General features: G+C 41.6%; 1 protein-coding gene across 10 annotated transcripts in view; it reads left to right on the forward strand.

Moving 5' to 3' along the window:
- TRIO (trio Rho guanine nucleotide exchange factor) overlaps positions 1 to 15,417 on the forward strand; it is a 371,831-nt gene that overhangs the window by 178,994 nt on the left and 177,420 nt on the right. For all 10 annotated transcript variants that reach the window (XM_053242690.1, XM_053242687.1, XM_053242689.1 and 7 more), the window contains one exon: positions 2,318 to 2,509. In XM_053242690.1, the coding sequence (XP_053098665.1) occupies positions 2,318 to 2,509 (192 nt within the window). The remainder of the gene's footprint in view (positions 1 to 2,317; positions 2,510 to 15,417) is intronic.

The raw sequence follows: 15,417 nt of genomic DNA on the forward strand, positions 1-15,417 counted from the left end.
TGACATCTATCTTTACATTTAATCATGAAATATAAATTTTGCATGATTGAGCAGAAATCATAATTTAGAGAAATGCATCAGCATTCCAGTCCTATTGATTGAAAAAAGGCTGTCACATAGTGCCTTCTATTGTTGCTTCTTTTGATATATTTTTACTATAACTCAGATATATAATTAACCCCTGTCATATAAATATTCCTTTACTAATCCTTATGTTTGAGGAACAGAAAACTACTAGATAGCTATTATATCAGAAAAGCATCTAGTTCACACAAACATGGTGAAAAACCTTGTGTTTCAGGTGAAAAGGCTACAGGTAGGAAGGTCATCATTTTTCTAGGCCAGGGTTGAACGAAGTATTACTCATTCAGCACTCGCACTCGCTCCCTCTCCACCCCCCTCTCACACATACACATGCACGTGCATAGAAAACCATGCAAAACTTAATCAGGAGGCTTGTTATACAGTAAGATCCAGGACCTCTAAACTCGAACCTGTACCATATAACTGGGCTCGCTTCAATATTTTTACCTGATATACTAAGTTACCGTTCCTAGAGCATGGTGGTGTTTGTCACTGCATGTGCATACATGCATGTCTTATTCCTCATTCCAAAGGTAGTCATTAGGAATGTGCACAGAACCGGTTTGGAGGCCCTTTATGGGCCTCTGAACCAGTTTGCAGAACTGACAGTTCTGCCGGTTTGACAGCGGGGGGTGTCTAACTTTAAGAGCTGGGGTGGGTGCACTTACCCCTCCCGCCACTTTCCCCCTACCATTTTCCCCCAAGCCCATTGGGGTGGCAGCGTACCTCCCTGCCACCCCGTTGCTTGGATATGACCAGAAGTATCCGACGCCCCTGTGTGCACTGGCATGTCGGAGACTTGCTGTCATATTTAGACAATGGGGGCAATGGGGCAGCAGGGAGGTACGCTGCTGCCCTGATGGGCTTGGGGGGGGAAACAGACACTGGTGGGGGGAAAGCGGTGGGAGACGTAAGTGCACCCTCCCTCACTCGTAAAGCTGCACCCTCGCCACCTTCAAGCCTACCCGCCTCAGTTCCGTGCACACCCCTAGTAGTCAAACCACTGGTGCAGGCATGGCCCCCACCTTGGATCTGGCCATAGCCCACTCCTTGAAAGTAAATTGAATTTGGTATCTGCATTAATATGTGAAGGATAAGTTGAGAATACTGTATTTTTCTAACACAGGTTTCAACAAATTGGAGCCAGCCCAAAAATTTAGGAGCTAGGCTGTCCTCTGTTCCAAGGGGGCGGGGGGGGGGCACACAATTCTCACACCAGCAATCTCCTCTACATCATGGGGTGGGGAGCGAACTCCTCTTCTTTTTTTCTTACTCTTCCTCCTGGTTGTGTCCATCACCTGGCTCAGATGTCACATTTTGAATTTCTAGGTGCCATGAATGCTGTTGTCAGCAACCTAGCAGACACTGGGTCAGAGCTGTAGACCACCTATTATCTTTAATAAGGCAGAGCTTTAATGCTGTAATAGAAACACAGTAAGCTGCCTTCAACTGAGTCAGACCATTGGTCCATCTAGCTCAGTATTGTCTAAACAGAATGGCAATTGCTTCTCCAAGGTTGCAGGCAGGAATCTCTCTCATAGTGTCTCAGCCCTATCTTGGAGGTACCTGGGAGGGAACTTGGAACCTTCTGAATGCAAGCATGCAGATGGTTTCCCCAGAGCAGCCCCATCCCCCGGGGAGAATATCTTACAGTGCTCACATATCTCCCATTCAAATGCAAATCGGGGTGGACCCTGCTTAGCAAAGGGGACAATTCATGCTTGCTACCACAAGAAGGTGGGTTTAATAAAAACTGTTAAAGTATGTTTTTTGGTATTGAGTTTTGCTAGAAGCCTAGCCAATTCTGGAAATTAATTCCCAAATTGTTAGGGGGGAAGCCTGAAATTGTTTTTATTAAGTCTTAGATGGTGTGTTATATGTGCAGAATTCATGCATGCACTCAGCTGGAAGTAGTTCTTATCAATGGATTCTAAACCCTTTGAGCCTTGACTGTAAATATTCTATGCCGTAACACTTTGACTAATAACTCTTTTGACTAACGACGGCAGTGATTGTTAATGTTAGGAATTAATCTGATCTGCCATACATCTGAGAGATTGTAAAATGTAGGAGGAAAGCTGTGTGAAGATCATGGCAAAATGGCAAATTTCAGTGGATCACATGCTTGTTGTTTGCATGTTGTGGAAATGCTTTGCTATTGTGAAGCAATTAAGCATCTTAAACCCCTGGCAGAAAACTCCCTTTACATGACTTCCCACTGCTTCACCCCTAGAATACATACACCAATGCAGACAAGCTGCTAGAAGCAGCTGAGCAGCTGGCTCAGACAGGAGAGTGCGACCCTGAAGAAATCTATCAAGCAGCCCATCAGCTGGAAGACCGGATACAGGATTTCGTTAGGCGTGTAGAACAACGCAAGATCCTGTTGGACATGTCTGTATCATTTCACACTCATGTTAAAGAAGTAAGTAAATGACTAAGCATAATAGCTAATAATAATTCCATGTCTACACCAGAAATCTGAACCAGTTTCAAACTGATTCTAAATCACAGTTCCTATTCAAGAAACGTTGGGAAAGTGTAGTTCTCTGAAAGGGATAAGGATCTCTGTTTCAACTGTTTTTGGCATATGCATACACACAGCCCTACAGTTGCTAGCATTCAGGACCAGTTTCAAATGGGCTTACTTTTGCAGTGCAAATGTGCCCTCAAGTGAAAAAAGTGCCAATGCATGTTAATGTTTAAACAAAGTAGGACATAGGCTTAGTTCTATCCTTCTCCCCAAATAATGTTACATTGGTATGTCCTAATGATACTGAACAAATAGATGCAAGTGCAAACTTTTTGTTATGGTAATTCCTAAAGGATGCTGATGGATATACTGAATTTTGTATTAAAATTTAAACTGAAAAGCAACTTTACTCTCCTGCCGCCCCCAGCAATTCAAGTGGCTGCACTGGAAACTTCAAATAAATCTCTAGCTCTTCTGATTTGTCTTCTGTTTTCATCATAATGCTATGGGCTACAAGTGAAAGACTTTTGCTAACCTCATACAACCTGTGTATAGCCCATGGAAATATGCTCATATCTACCGTATTTACCTGAACCAAGAAAACGAACACAGCTCCCAAGTTCTTTGTTAGAAACTGGGGGACTGTCACTGTCTTAACTTTAAAGTCCTTTACCCTTTGGGTAAAATGCAGGTATAACCTGTATTTAACCTCACTTTTAAAAAAGGGAGTTGTCTTAAATACAGAGTCATCTTCTCTTCGGGTAAATATGGTATCTCCTTCCCTGGAAGGCGAGGCTCAGGACCACCTGTTGTCTGTGCATTTGGTGTCTTGTTGGAATGGGAGCTTATACACAGGCCTAATCCAAGCAATTATACCATCACAAGCCTCCACCTCGGTTGAATGTATGTAGGTCTCTTCCTTTCCAGTCCTTTATCTGTGTGAAGGTTCTGGGATAAATTTATGGGACGGTATTGTTTTTGATCTCATTTAAACTTTAATAAAATGTTAATTTCAAAAAATGCAGATCTTAGGCAGTCTGTGACTGGGCATTATTCCCCTCCCTCCCCATGCTCAGGCTGTACACAGATTGCACCATATCCTTCATTAAAATAGGCAAACCTCTGTAGGCCCATTCAGACATTATGTTGTACAGACACCTATATGAAAGTACATCTTTCTTTATTCATTTAAAAAGTGAACCTGAGTGCAGGCCCTCCTCAAATGCAGGCTACAAATAGGAAGTATATTTTTATATCTAAGTTGAATGTAATGTGTGAATAATGTACATAGGTACTTATGTCCATGCATTGAATATAATATATGAATAGACTATAGATTTTGGAGACATTTGCACTGACTTCCATTAAAGTAATATATCGGCTGCTACATAGGAGATGAATGTTAAACAAATACTTTGCTCTGTATTATTAAATCCAAAGTTGGTAACTTTTCAGTAATGCTAATCATGAAGTTACAGTAACGATAAAAATGTAATTTTATTTTTCCAGGAACAGAACCATTGTTTATGTTCCTTTTGTATTGCAGAGTTGCAAATTGGGCCATTTTCAAAATTAAAATGCTTCCCCATGGCACTTTAAGCTACTTTTTGTTACCTCATTATACAGCATCTTCCTGTCTGTCGTGTTCTCACCCTGTTATTGATATAACACCCAAATGGCAAGTTTGGCTCCAAGTCAGAAGTGCTTTTATTTTCTCTGTACAGCATTACTGGATTAGTTAGCACCAGAAAGTGAGGTCTAAGTGATAGATAACTTTCCGTTATTCACGAATGGCTGTCTCCCTATAGGGGGTGCTCAGCAGCTTATCAGTAGAGAAGGTTATGATGAACTTGGTAGGCAAGGCTTGGATACACCAAAATCTAAAGCAGTATCTGCTACCCATCCCCAATCAAATACAAGGAAGAGGAAGAAGAATAGTGTGAGGGGAAGGGGAGAAAAAATGTGCCCAAGAATGTAGAACTGGTGCCTTAACTTTGGCTCTGTGTTAAGAGTTTGTTTTTCATGTTTTGTTTTATGCAAAGTTGGGTTGTGTAAGTATGTATAAAGACACTCACCAGCATTTCAAAAAATAAAATTCAGACTGGGACAGTTAAAGAATATCTTAAGTATTTAAGGACTGTCCTTCTGAATTGAGCCAAACTTCTGTCTAGTTTTTGTCCAGATTTTGCTTCCAACAGTGACCCGCCAGATGTTGCTTTGGAATTTGCAAGCACACTTATTTGTCTCCCTCATAGAGTTCGAAAGTGTATTCGCCCTCTGAATGTGGATCAGTCAAGTCCACGTGAATGAGAGGAAAAGAGAGAGAGAGACAGCGTGCAAGTACGCTTATATGGAATTGCTCAGACTGGACTTTTTTTTAAAGAAAAAAGATTTAAATAAAATTAATAAAAATATATTGTCAGTTTATTTCAGAGTTAGGATAGTAATGATGGAAGTCCTTTACATTCTGACTCAACCATGGCATTTACGTTGATGGGTCTACTGTTTATTTAAAAGACTCATGGCTGAGAGTTTAAATTGATGTTTGCATCTGAAACATTAGGAGGTGAAAAGGAAATGTCATATGTGGTGTTTGATCTGTGATTGCCTTTCTATACATGCAAATTACCAAGAGATGAACATGCACATATGTATCTGCTATAAATTAAAACTGCCTTGAGCAAAAGATCTTGGGCAGTACAGAGTGTTGCTGAGACAATACAATGGATGTTCCTCTTTTGAAAATATAGATCAGCCTTTATCTGAATCTCTCTCCATACAGCTTGTAACTCTGCTGAGGCTTTGAAGTATGTAAGAGCTACATTTGAGAAATAAACGTGTGTAGATGTATAGATATAGCAAGAATGTTTGAATGTATAGAGTAAGGGAAATCTGAGGCATAGTTCAACTTTGAAGATACTGTAAAGGTAAAGTGTGCCATCAAGTTGATTTCGACTCTGGGCGCCCACAGAACCCTGTGGCTTTCTTTGGTAGAATACAGGAGGGGTTTACCATTGCCTCCTCCCACATAGTATGAGATGATGCCTTTAAGCATCTTCCTATATTGCCACTGCCCAATATAATACCAGCGGAGATTCGAACCGGTAACCTTCTGCTTGTTAGTTAAGCATTTCCCCGCTGCGCCACTTAAGGTGACTGAAGGTACTGTACTAGCAGCTAATTCTGGCAGGAAGGCATTGAAAGAAAGGAGCACACCCATCACTAAAGACTGCCAATCATGTATAATGCCAACAAAGAAGAGCCTTGAGAAACAAAATGTGAATGTGCACCACTTGAGTTAAACCTTTAAGAGCAAACATGGAAGGAGAGTCTTTGATGGGAGGATACAATTTGTTGCGATTCATAAACTTTGAGAAGTCAGCACAGATGTATTGGAATGGTGCCTAGATTTCCCCAGATGCTATTCAGTGCAGAGAAATGTACTCACTCTTTCTCCCTCAGCAGTTCTCTGATTCCCCTCCCCTCTTTTTTGGTCTTAGTTATGGTAAAAATCCATAGTGTTGTCAGAAAACATTTCATTTTGTCTACAAACTGTAGAAAAATGAACTTGACATGAATAATTCCATCATAATAGCACTTTTGGTAACCTCTTGGACAGCCATTGTGATAATAGTTATTAGTTCCTAATCACTGCCCCCATCCAATCCCTCCAGTAGTGGCTGCTGGTGTCTCTCTTATGTTTCTATTAGGTTGTGAGCTCTTTGGGGACCAGGAACCATTATGTTTATCATTATTTATTAAAGTGCTTTTAGCACTTTTGTTGAAAACGCAGTGTATAAATATCCATAGTATTAGGGTACTGGACTTGGACCATGGAGACCTGGATTCTAAACTCTTCTCATCCCCAAAGCTCCCAAGATGACCTGACACTAGTATATGTGTCTCAGGCTAACCCACTTCACAAAAAGATTGCAAAGATAATAGATAAAATGTCACATAATCTATTTTGATTAACTTGCAGGAAGGGTAGTTTGCAGATGTGATAAACAGTTGATTAAAAAATAGGTATATACCATTTTTCTACACACAACTCTCTCTGTAGCCACTGGGCATGTCCAGAGACATTGTGGGCTGAATAAGGAATGCTGCTCTCTCTGCTAAATAAGAGAGCCATGGTTTAAAAAGATGGCTCTTCACCCAATTAAGGTAAAGTGTGCCATTGAGTCGGTGTCGACTCCTGGTGACCACAGAGCCCAGTGGTTGTCTTTGGTAGAATACAGGAGGGGGTTTACCATTGCCATCTCCCATGCAGTATGAGATGATGCCATTCAGCCTCTTCCTATATCGCTGCTGCCCGATATAAGTGTTTCCCATAGTCTGGGAAACACCAGCGGGGATTCGAACCGGCAACCTCTGGCTTGCTAGTCAAGTCATTTCCCCACTGCACCAAGTAACTTGTCAGTATCTATACTGTGGTGTCATGCAATGTGTGTGAAATGTCTTGAACACTTTCAGAAAGTACTATATAAAAGGTAGAATTATTCTGACGCTATGATTGCTTTATTCTTATGTTCAATTTTATTGCAGTCATTGACCAGAAAAGCTTTATTCTTATGAGATTCTTAGTTAGATACTTCTGCAGGAATTAGTGACGGAAACTGTAGCCTTTTCACAGAGTGCGGCTTTTCGCCATTCACGGAGTAATGCAAAGCTGAGAGGTTCAAAAGGTGCTTTGAAAAAAGTCGGCATGTGTCATCACTCGCAACTTTTGAACAACTGTACATGTGTTGCATGGGTACAAATATGCATTTACATGACCTCCTCCCCTCTGAAGGGAAAAACTGGGCCAGGCCAGGTGTTTGTGTAGTGGTGCCGAAGTGCAGGGAACAAATCAGCTCTGTCAACTCTGAAGGGAAGTGTGGGAATGCAGATTTCAAGGAAGGACCCATGAGGAGTAATGTCAGAATGTTTTTGCATGATGCTTTGACATACCATGCTCCTCAGTGGCTTGTGAAGTTAGTGTCCAGATTTTTGTTCTTTCAAACTGCCTGTACTTTTTAGATAGCCACGCCAACTGTCTGACCTGACTTCAGTTTAGGTTTCCCCGTTTTACCAGAGTTCTGGGTAGGTTGAGAGCAGTGTTCCCTCTAACAGGGATTCCCAGATGATGTTCACTCCCACTCCCACAATTCCCAAGCAAAAGCCATTGCAGCTGGGGATTCTGGGAGTTGTAGTCAACAACATCTGGGAATCCCTGTTAGAGGGAACACTGGTTGAGAGAATCAGCATAGGCCTTAGAATAGTCATAGACCCTGCTAACTTGGCAAAGAGGCACCTTTTAACGTGGTGATTTTCTTTATTTAGCAGGGGGAGAGTAACTGGCCCTATCCACCCCCAGCACAGTACCTCCAGTGACTGTTGCTGGTGTCTATCTTATGTTTCTTTTTAGATTGTGAGCCCTTTGGGGACAGGGATCCATCTTATTTGTTTGTTATTTCTCTGTGTAAGAAGATTTTAGAACATAAGACCAGCACTGCTGGTTCAGGCCCAATGCTCATTTTTTCCAGCATCCTGTTTCACACAATGGCCCATCAGATGCTGCTGGGAAGCCTACAGACCATTAGAAAGTAATATATAAGGATAATAATTAACAATGATGTCACACAACAAACTCAGAGCAAGAACTAAAAGTGCACATACACTGACTGAAAACATGGAAATAATTAAAATATTTTGCATGAAAGGCACAGCATGGAAAGGCACAAAATAATTTGCATGAAAGGTTTACAGCAATAAAACAAAGCAAGCAGTTTAAACCAGTTAAAACATAATTAAAATAATACCCATAAAGCTACCAAATAGCTAAAAAGCTTGGATGAAAAGATGTGTCTATAATTGTTTCCTAAAAGCCAACAGGGATCGATATAAAAATATGACATCTAAAAACAAGATATTGCAGGGGAGGGGAGGAAGTTAAAATGGGGGCTGGTGGGTATTTCCCCCTTATTCTAATATTCAACTAATATGCCAACTTGCAAAAGTATATATTAATTTATATATTTCTGTCTGGGGTGGGGGAGAAGGAAAATTCCCTTTCATATGCAGGACTGAGAGAACCAAGAGAACAATAAAAGGAAGAGGATCTGGGAAACCCATTCATTCACATTCACTAGGCAATATTTTCAATAATTACATGAGGAACAAGGGTGGGAGTAGCTATAGCAGAAGATAAATAATTAAGTAATTAATCAAATAAGCCTCTTCCATATCGGCGACCGCCCGTGGAGCCCTCATTGTTGGTCCTCTTGCATGCCAAGGAGAAGGTAGTCACTGCTGGTAGAAGGGGGTGGGTGGGTGAAGCAGCAGGGAGCCCAGGACCACCACCAACCGGAGGATTCTGAGGCAATAGGGAAAGGCAGCAGCCGCAGAGGAAGCAGCACTTTCTGAGAGGGCTAGGAGCACAGCAGCCAGCCAGCATTGGTGAGTGCATGGGTGGCACTTTATGGGAGGGCTAGGGGCCAGGAGAGCAGCAGCCAGCTGTGGCAAGTGCGCGGGTCTGAAGGATCGCTGTGTGGGGAGTTTAGGGGGAGTGCAGGCATGCGCAGCCACACACCTTTCAGGGAATGGTGCTACCCAGTTCAGAAGGAAGCCATCATGAAAGTCAAGAAAGTTAAAGTGGGGAAGAAGAACTCAGAAATTGGAAGGCCTGCCCAAATGAAGAGAACAAAGAGAAAATCAAACTCTGGCAAAAGATGTGCAAGGAAACAATAAGGGATGCAAAAAGAGAGTTTGAGGAACATTTATCTAAAGCATCAAGGGGAATAACAAAAACTTCTTTAAATACATCGGAAGCAGGAAACCTGCCAGGGGAAGAGGTTGGTCTATCAGATAGAGTGAAAGGGATTATTAAGAAGGATATGCAGATTGCAGAAAACCTAAACGAGTTATTTTCATCTGTCTTTATGGCGTATACCTTCCCTAAACCTAGCTTTTCAGGGACAGAGACTAAATAATTGAGTCAGATAGAAGTGACAAGATATGATGTTCTAAACTGTCAGGAAAAAGTAAAAAATCAACAAATCTCCTGGGCCAGATGGCATCCACCCTCCACCCAAGGGTCCCTAAAGAACTCAAATGTGAAATTGCTAGCCTCCTAGCAAAACTAGTGTTAGAAGATCAGGGATTCTCCCTGTGTTTGTTTTCTTGGTTAGGTAATTTTCCCAGGCACCAGTATCACACTTTCAAACAGAGCTTTATTAAAATTTCCTTGCGGCCACGCACTCTAGCAGTTTCTAGGTCTCTTTTATATTGAGATAACAGTACATTCCACACTTATTCATTGCATACAAGCCAATACATCCCCTTTTAAACTCCAAAGGTCCTAGATGCTTTCAAGTGTGACTTCTCTCACCCACACAGACATAATCAAGCACCTTCAAGGCAAGGGACAGAATGTACCGGATACAAAATGGACCATCTATCTCAGCTAGCTTCCTACTATTGAAACTAACCTTTTTCTGCTTAAGCACATTTTCAAATAGCTTCCCACACTAGGTAACATCCCTTCAATTGGGCTCTGTATCAGAGGACTAGAAAGCAGCCAGTGTAACACTAATTTTCAAAAAGGAATCTGGGGGGATCTGGGAATTTACAGACCAGTTAGTTTAATGTTTGCACCAACAAATTGATGGAAAACATTCTAAAGGATAAAATTGTTAGGCATATAGAACAGCATGGTTTCTGCAAAGGTACTGAATGTGTCAACAAGCGTGTGGATAAAGGTGATCCAGTTTGTTTTGTTTGAATTTGATTGATTACTATACCGCCCTTCCAAAAATGGCTCAGGGATTGATTGACTGATTACTATACCACCCTTCCAAAAATGGCTCAGGGCAGTTTACACAGAGAAATAACAAATAAATAAGATGGATTCCTGTCCCCAAGGGGCTCACAATCTAAAAAGAAACACAAGATAGACACCATCAACAGTCACTGGAGGTACTGTGCTTGGGGTGGATAGGGCCACTTACTCGCCCCCTGCTAAATAAAGAGAATGCTACATTAAAAGGTGCCTCTTTGCCAAGTTATCAGGTATAACATAGTATACTTGGACTTTCAAAAAGCCTTTGACAAAGTTTATTTATTTATTTATTACATTTCTATCCTGCTCTGCCTTTCCTTATCAAAGATTCTTGAGTAAACTTAGCAGTCACAGGATAAGGGGACAGGTTCTTGTGTGGATTGGGAACTGGTTGAAGGACAGAAAACAGGGAGGTATAAATAGACAGTTCTCTAAATGGAGGGAAGTAGGAAGTGGGTCCCCCAGGGAGACGTACTGAGGCCAGTGCTCTTTAATTTATTCATAAATGATCTACAAATTGGGGTAAACAGCAAAGTGGCTAAATTTGTAGATGACACCAAAGTATTTAGGGTTGTAAAATCCAAAACAGATTGCGAGGAACTCCAAAAGGATCTCTCCAAACTGGGTGAGTGGGTGACAAAATGACAAATGAGGTTCAGTGTAAGCAAGTGTAAAGTGATGCATACTGGGGCAAAAAACCCCAGCTTCACATATACATTGATGGAGTCTGAGTTGTTGGTGACTGACCAGGAGAGAGTTCTTGCGGTCATGGTAGGGATGTGCGTGAGCTATTCGTGCACTCCCTTGCGGGGTGCGGTGGGGCACCTTTAAGATGCAGGTAAGGAGCTCCTTACCTGCCTGTCCTCACCCCACTACTACTGCACTGCCAACGCTCATTTCAGAAACAGCTGTGCAGGGCCGTAGCGCTGCTTCTTGCAGAATGCTGACCATGCAAATGGCCGGCATGCATGTGCCTTGGCCATGTGCGTGCTGACACAGCGTGGGGCTGCAGGAATCAGCCCTGTAGCCCTGCACAGCTGTTTCTGAAATGAGCGCAGGTGGTGGGAAAGTGTTGGGGTGGGGGCAAGCAGGTAAGGTATTCCTCCCTGCCCATCAAGCTGGCTCGAATACTGGCATTCAAGCTTTTAAAGTGCTTGAAAAAGGAAGCACTGAAAGGCTCGTGCTCATCCCTAGGTCGTGGTGGACAGCTCATTGAAAATGTCAGCACAACGTGAGGCAGCTGTGAAAAAGGCCAATTCCATGCTTGGAAGCATTAGGAAGGGGAATGAAAATAAAACTGCCAATATCATAATATCCTTATACAAATCTATGGTGTGGCCACGTTTGTAGTTCTGGTCACCATACCTCAGAAAAGAATTAGAAAACTGGAGAAGGTGCAGAAGAGGGCAACCAAGATGATCAGGGGCCAAGAGCACCTTGCTTATGAGTAAGCCTACAACACCTGGGGCTTTTTAGTTTAGAAAAAAAGACTGAGGGGGTGACATGATATACTGTAGGTCTATAAAATCATGCATGGGATGGAGAGAGAAAATTTTTTCTTCCTGTCGCCTAACACTAGAACCAGAGGTCATCCCATGAAACTGATTGCCAAGCAATTTGGGATTGACAATAGGGAGTACTTTTTCACACAATACATAATTAACCTATGGAATTCTCTGCCACAAGATGTGGTGACAGCCACCCACCTGGATGGCTTTAAGCAGGGCTTAGATAAATTCATGGAGGACTAGTCTATCAGTGGCTACTAGTCTGATGGCTGTAGGCCACCTCCAGCCTAAGAGGTAAGATCCCTCTAAATACCAGTTGCAGGGGAGCAACAGCAAGAGAGGGGGCATGCTCTCATCTCTTGCCTGTGGGCTCCCCAAGGGCCTCTGGTGGGCCACTGTGTGAAACAGGGTGCTGGACTAGATAGGCCTTGGGCCTGATCCAGTAGGTTTGTCCTTGTGTTCTTAACTTGGGAACAAATTACTCTTGGATTCAGATAAATATGGCATTTCCTCATGCATTTCATAATTTACTTATAGGAATTTGCTGCCACAAGGTGTGGTAATGATCTCTAGCTTAGATGCCTTTAAAAGAGGATTAGGCAGATTCATGGAGAATAGCTGTATCCAACAGATATTAGCCATGTTTGCTCACTTGAACTTCCATGTTCTTAAGCAGTGTACCTCTATATCTAGGTGCTGAAACAAATAATGGAGAAAGACCATCACATTCATGTCCTGATCATGGATTTCCCAGAGGTACCGGGTTAGCCACTTTTGGAAACAGAATGCCAGACGAGATGTGCCTTTGTCTTGTTCAGGAGGAATGCTCTTATGTTGCCCTAGAATATGCTTCACATCAGTTCCCACATTGGCACTTTGGTGCTGTGGTGGAGTTTCACCAGAAAAGAACAAGAGCTGGATGTTGGAGCCCTCATTTTTTAGAAAGACACAGGTTGATTTCTGGCATTTATAGTGGTAAGAAACAAAACAAAAAGTGGCAGGAATTGTGGGGAAACCTCGGCCCAAGATTTTGAAGAACTGCTGAGAACTGGAGCTGGCAAACACATGTTTGATAAAATACACAAATGAGGGGCTGAATTCCACCCTTGCTGGTGGACAACTGGAGGAGGCCTGTTGCCAAAACTAAGATGGAAATGTGTGTATCTGCTTTCATAATACACTACCTGTACTGAAGAGAACAGAATGAGCAGAACACTAACAAAATAAATAGGCTTATGCCTCACAGAGCTTCTAAATACCTGTTTAATAATTCAGTACAAACTATGTTTGCTCTCCAGAACCTATATTTAAATCTGCATTCTCAGTACATTGCTGAACAAAAGCAAAAAAATAAAAATAAAGATCCATGCACATATAGCTCTGCAGTAAGAGTATAATACACTATACTTGCGTTTTCTGCTAAGCTGTGGAAAAGGAAATCCTGAATCTTGCCTCTAATGGGGTTCAGACAAGCCATAAACATAAGCTGAAGGAGCTATGCCCTCCACTTTCTGCCACATGGCTGCATGGGAGGAATCGTCATCAGTGAAATCAGAGCTCTTGGTGTCAGGAGCATAGCTAAACCACAGAGCCCAGGTTTGAGCAACAGGCAGAACTCTGGTTTAGCAAACAAGAATCCCAGATGCACTACCATTTGTTGGCTCATCTGAATTGGGCCTCAGCGTTTGTGTTTTCTGATCTGCTCATTAAAGAGTGTAGTTCCAATATGGAAGGTCTTACAGGAAGTTATTGTTACTAAATCTAAAGCTCATGGGTTGCATTCTAATCTTTCACGTGGAGGTGCTTTGTGGGTGCCAACACCTTCCATGCAAGACGGAACTGCATTCCAGTAAAGGGTCCATTCCACAAGCGTAACTCTCCTTCTGTGCAAAAGGTAGGGATACAACCCATTATAAATTATTGATAAATTAAATTTTGATATAGGCAATGTGGCTCTGCTTCTAAAATGTGAATAGAGAGATCCAGCAAAATTGAGTTATCCAAACACCACTCTGATACTGGTTAAGGACATGAGCTAGAGGTCCCCAGTTCAAATCTCAGCTCAACCTCAGGCAACCTCAGTCAGTCTGTCAAAACTTATTATACTGGCACAGTTGTGTCAGTATAGTTAAGATGAGGAGTCATTTCAATGTTCTGCTTTTTTTAAAAAAAAAAAACACTTCTCGTATCACTCAAAACGTACGTCTCTGGGTGGTTTACAACAAAAAAACAAAAAGCTAAAACATTAGTTAAAATAAATGACATAATAAAAGTTAAAACATTACAATTTAAAAATTTAAAACATTTTAAAATTATGCTAAAACTATTAAAACAATATTTAACTAAAAGCCTGGGTGAATAGGTGAATCTTTAAAGACTTTTTAAAGGTTTTCAGAGATGGGAAGGTTCTTATTTTAGCAGAGAGCACGTTCTAAAACTCTGGGGCAGCAGGCAGAGAAGTCCCATCCCTGAACCCATCTCACCAAACAAGCCAGTGGCAACAGCAGATGGACCGGACGGATAAATTATAAGCCCTGATTCTGTTGCTTATAAAAAGTGTCCACCCAATCCCTTTGAAATTGTGCACACATTACTCAATTAAGGGTCAAGACACACAACCCCTCTGAATTTGGTGCAAAATAGCTGAGAGACAACAGTTTAAGTTTTTAACTCCTTAAAAGAGGTTTCAAAGTTTTGTTGAAGTTTTTTCATCACAGATAATGTATATATTTTAATGTTGTCTTTTTAGCGTTATCCAAAAATTCATTTCCAACCAGGACTGTTGGTTTTGCTGTTTTGAAAACATCAATCTAGTGATTTTTGAGTAATTTCTGTTCGAAATCCCCATAATAAAAGGGAAAATAACTAAGGGAAAGCTAGCTAAGAGCATAACTGAGTCCTCCCACTGAGAACTCTGAAGCCAAAGTTGGGAGGGGCAAATCCTGGCAATTTCTAGTGACTGACTTCCTGATTCTGAACATAGGTGCCTGGTGAGGACAATCTATGAACACTCTGGTACTTGTATTGTTAAAATACCATTCCTTTCTTCTCCCTTTCCTTTCATGGGCATTTGTTTTCTTCCTCTGCTCCCTTGCACTCACCACTCACCCCCACCAAAGGGGGGAAACAAAGTCCATCTGCATAGCTTGGGATAAATTACTAGGAAATAAGTCCATTGATTTCTCTGGAGATTACTTACTTACTTACTTACTTACTTACTTATTAAAACTTTTATACCGCCCTTCCAAAAGGCTCAGGGCGGTTTACATTAAAACACCATTAAAATCAATTAATAATTAAACAAAAATTATAAAACATAAAACAATGATTAACAATTAAAAACATCATAAAACAACAATTAAATAATCAAAACAATTTAAAAACAAGTTTTTAAAAAGCTGAGAAAGCCTGGTTGAAGAGATGTGTTTTCAGGTGTTTTTTGGAAATTGCCAGAGATGGGGCGGATCGTATCTCAGCAGGGAGCGCATTCCACAATCTCGGGGCAGCAGCCGAGAAGGCCCGTCTCTGTG

The sequence above is a fragment of the Hemicordylus capensis genome, chromosome 4, assembly GCF_027244095.1.
Source record: "Hemicordylus capensis ecotype Gifberg chromosome 4, rHemCap1.1.pri, whole genome shotgun sequence".
Classification (NCBI taxonomy): Eukaryota; Metazoa; Chordata; class Lepidosauria; order Squamata; family Cordylidae; genus Hemicordylus; species Hemicordylus capensis.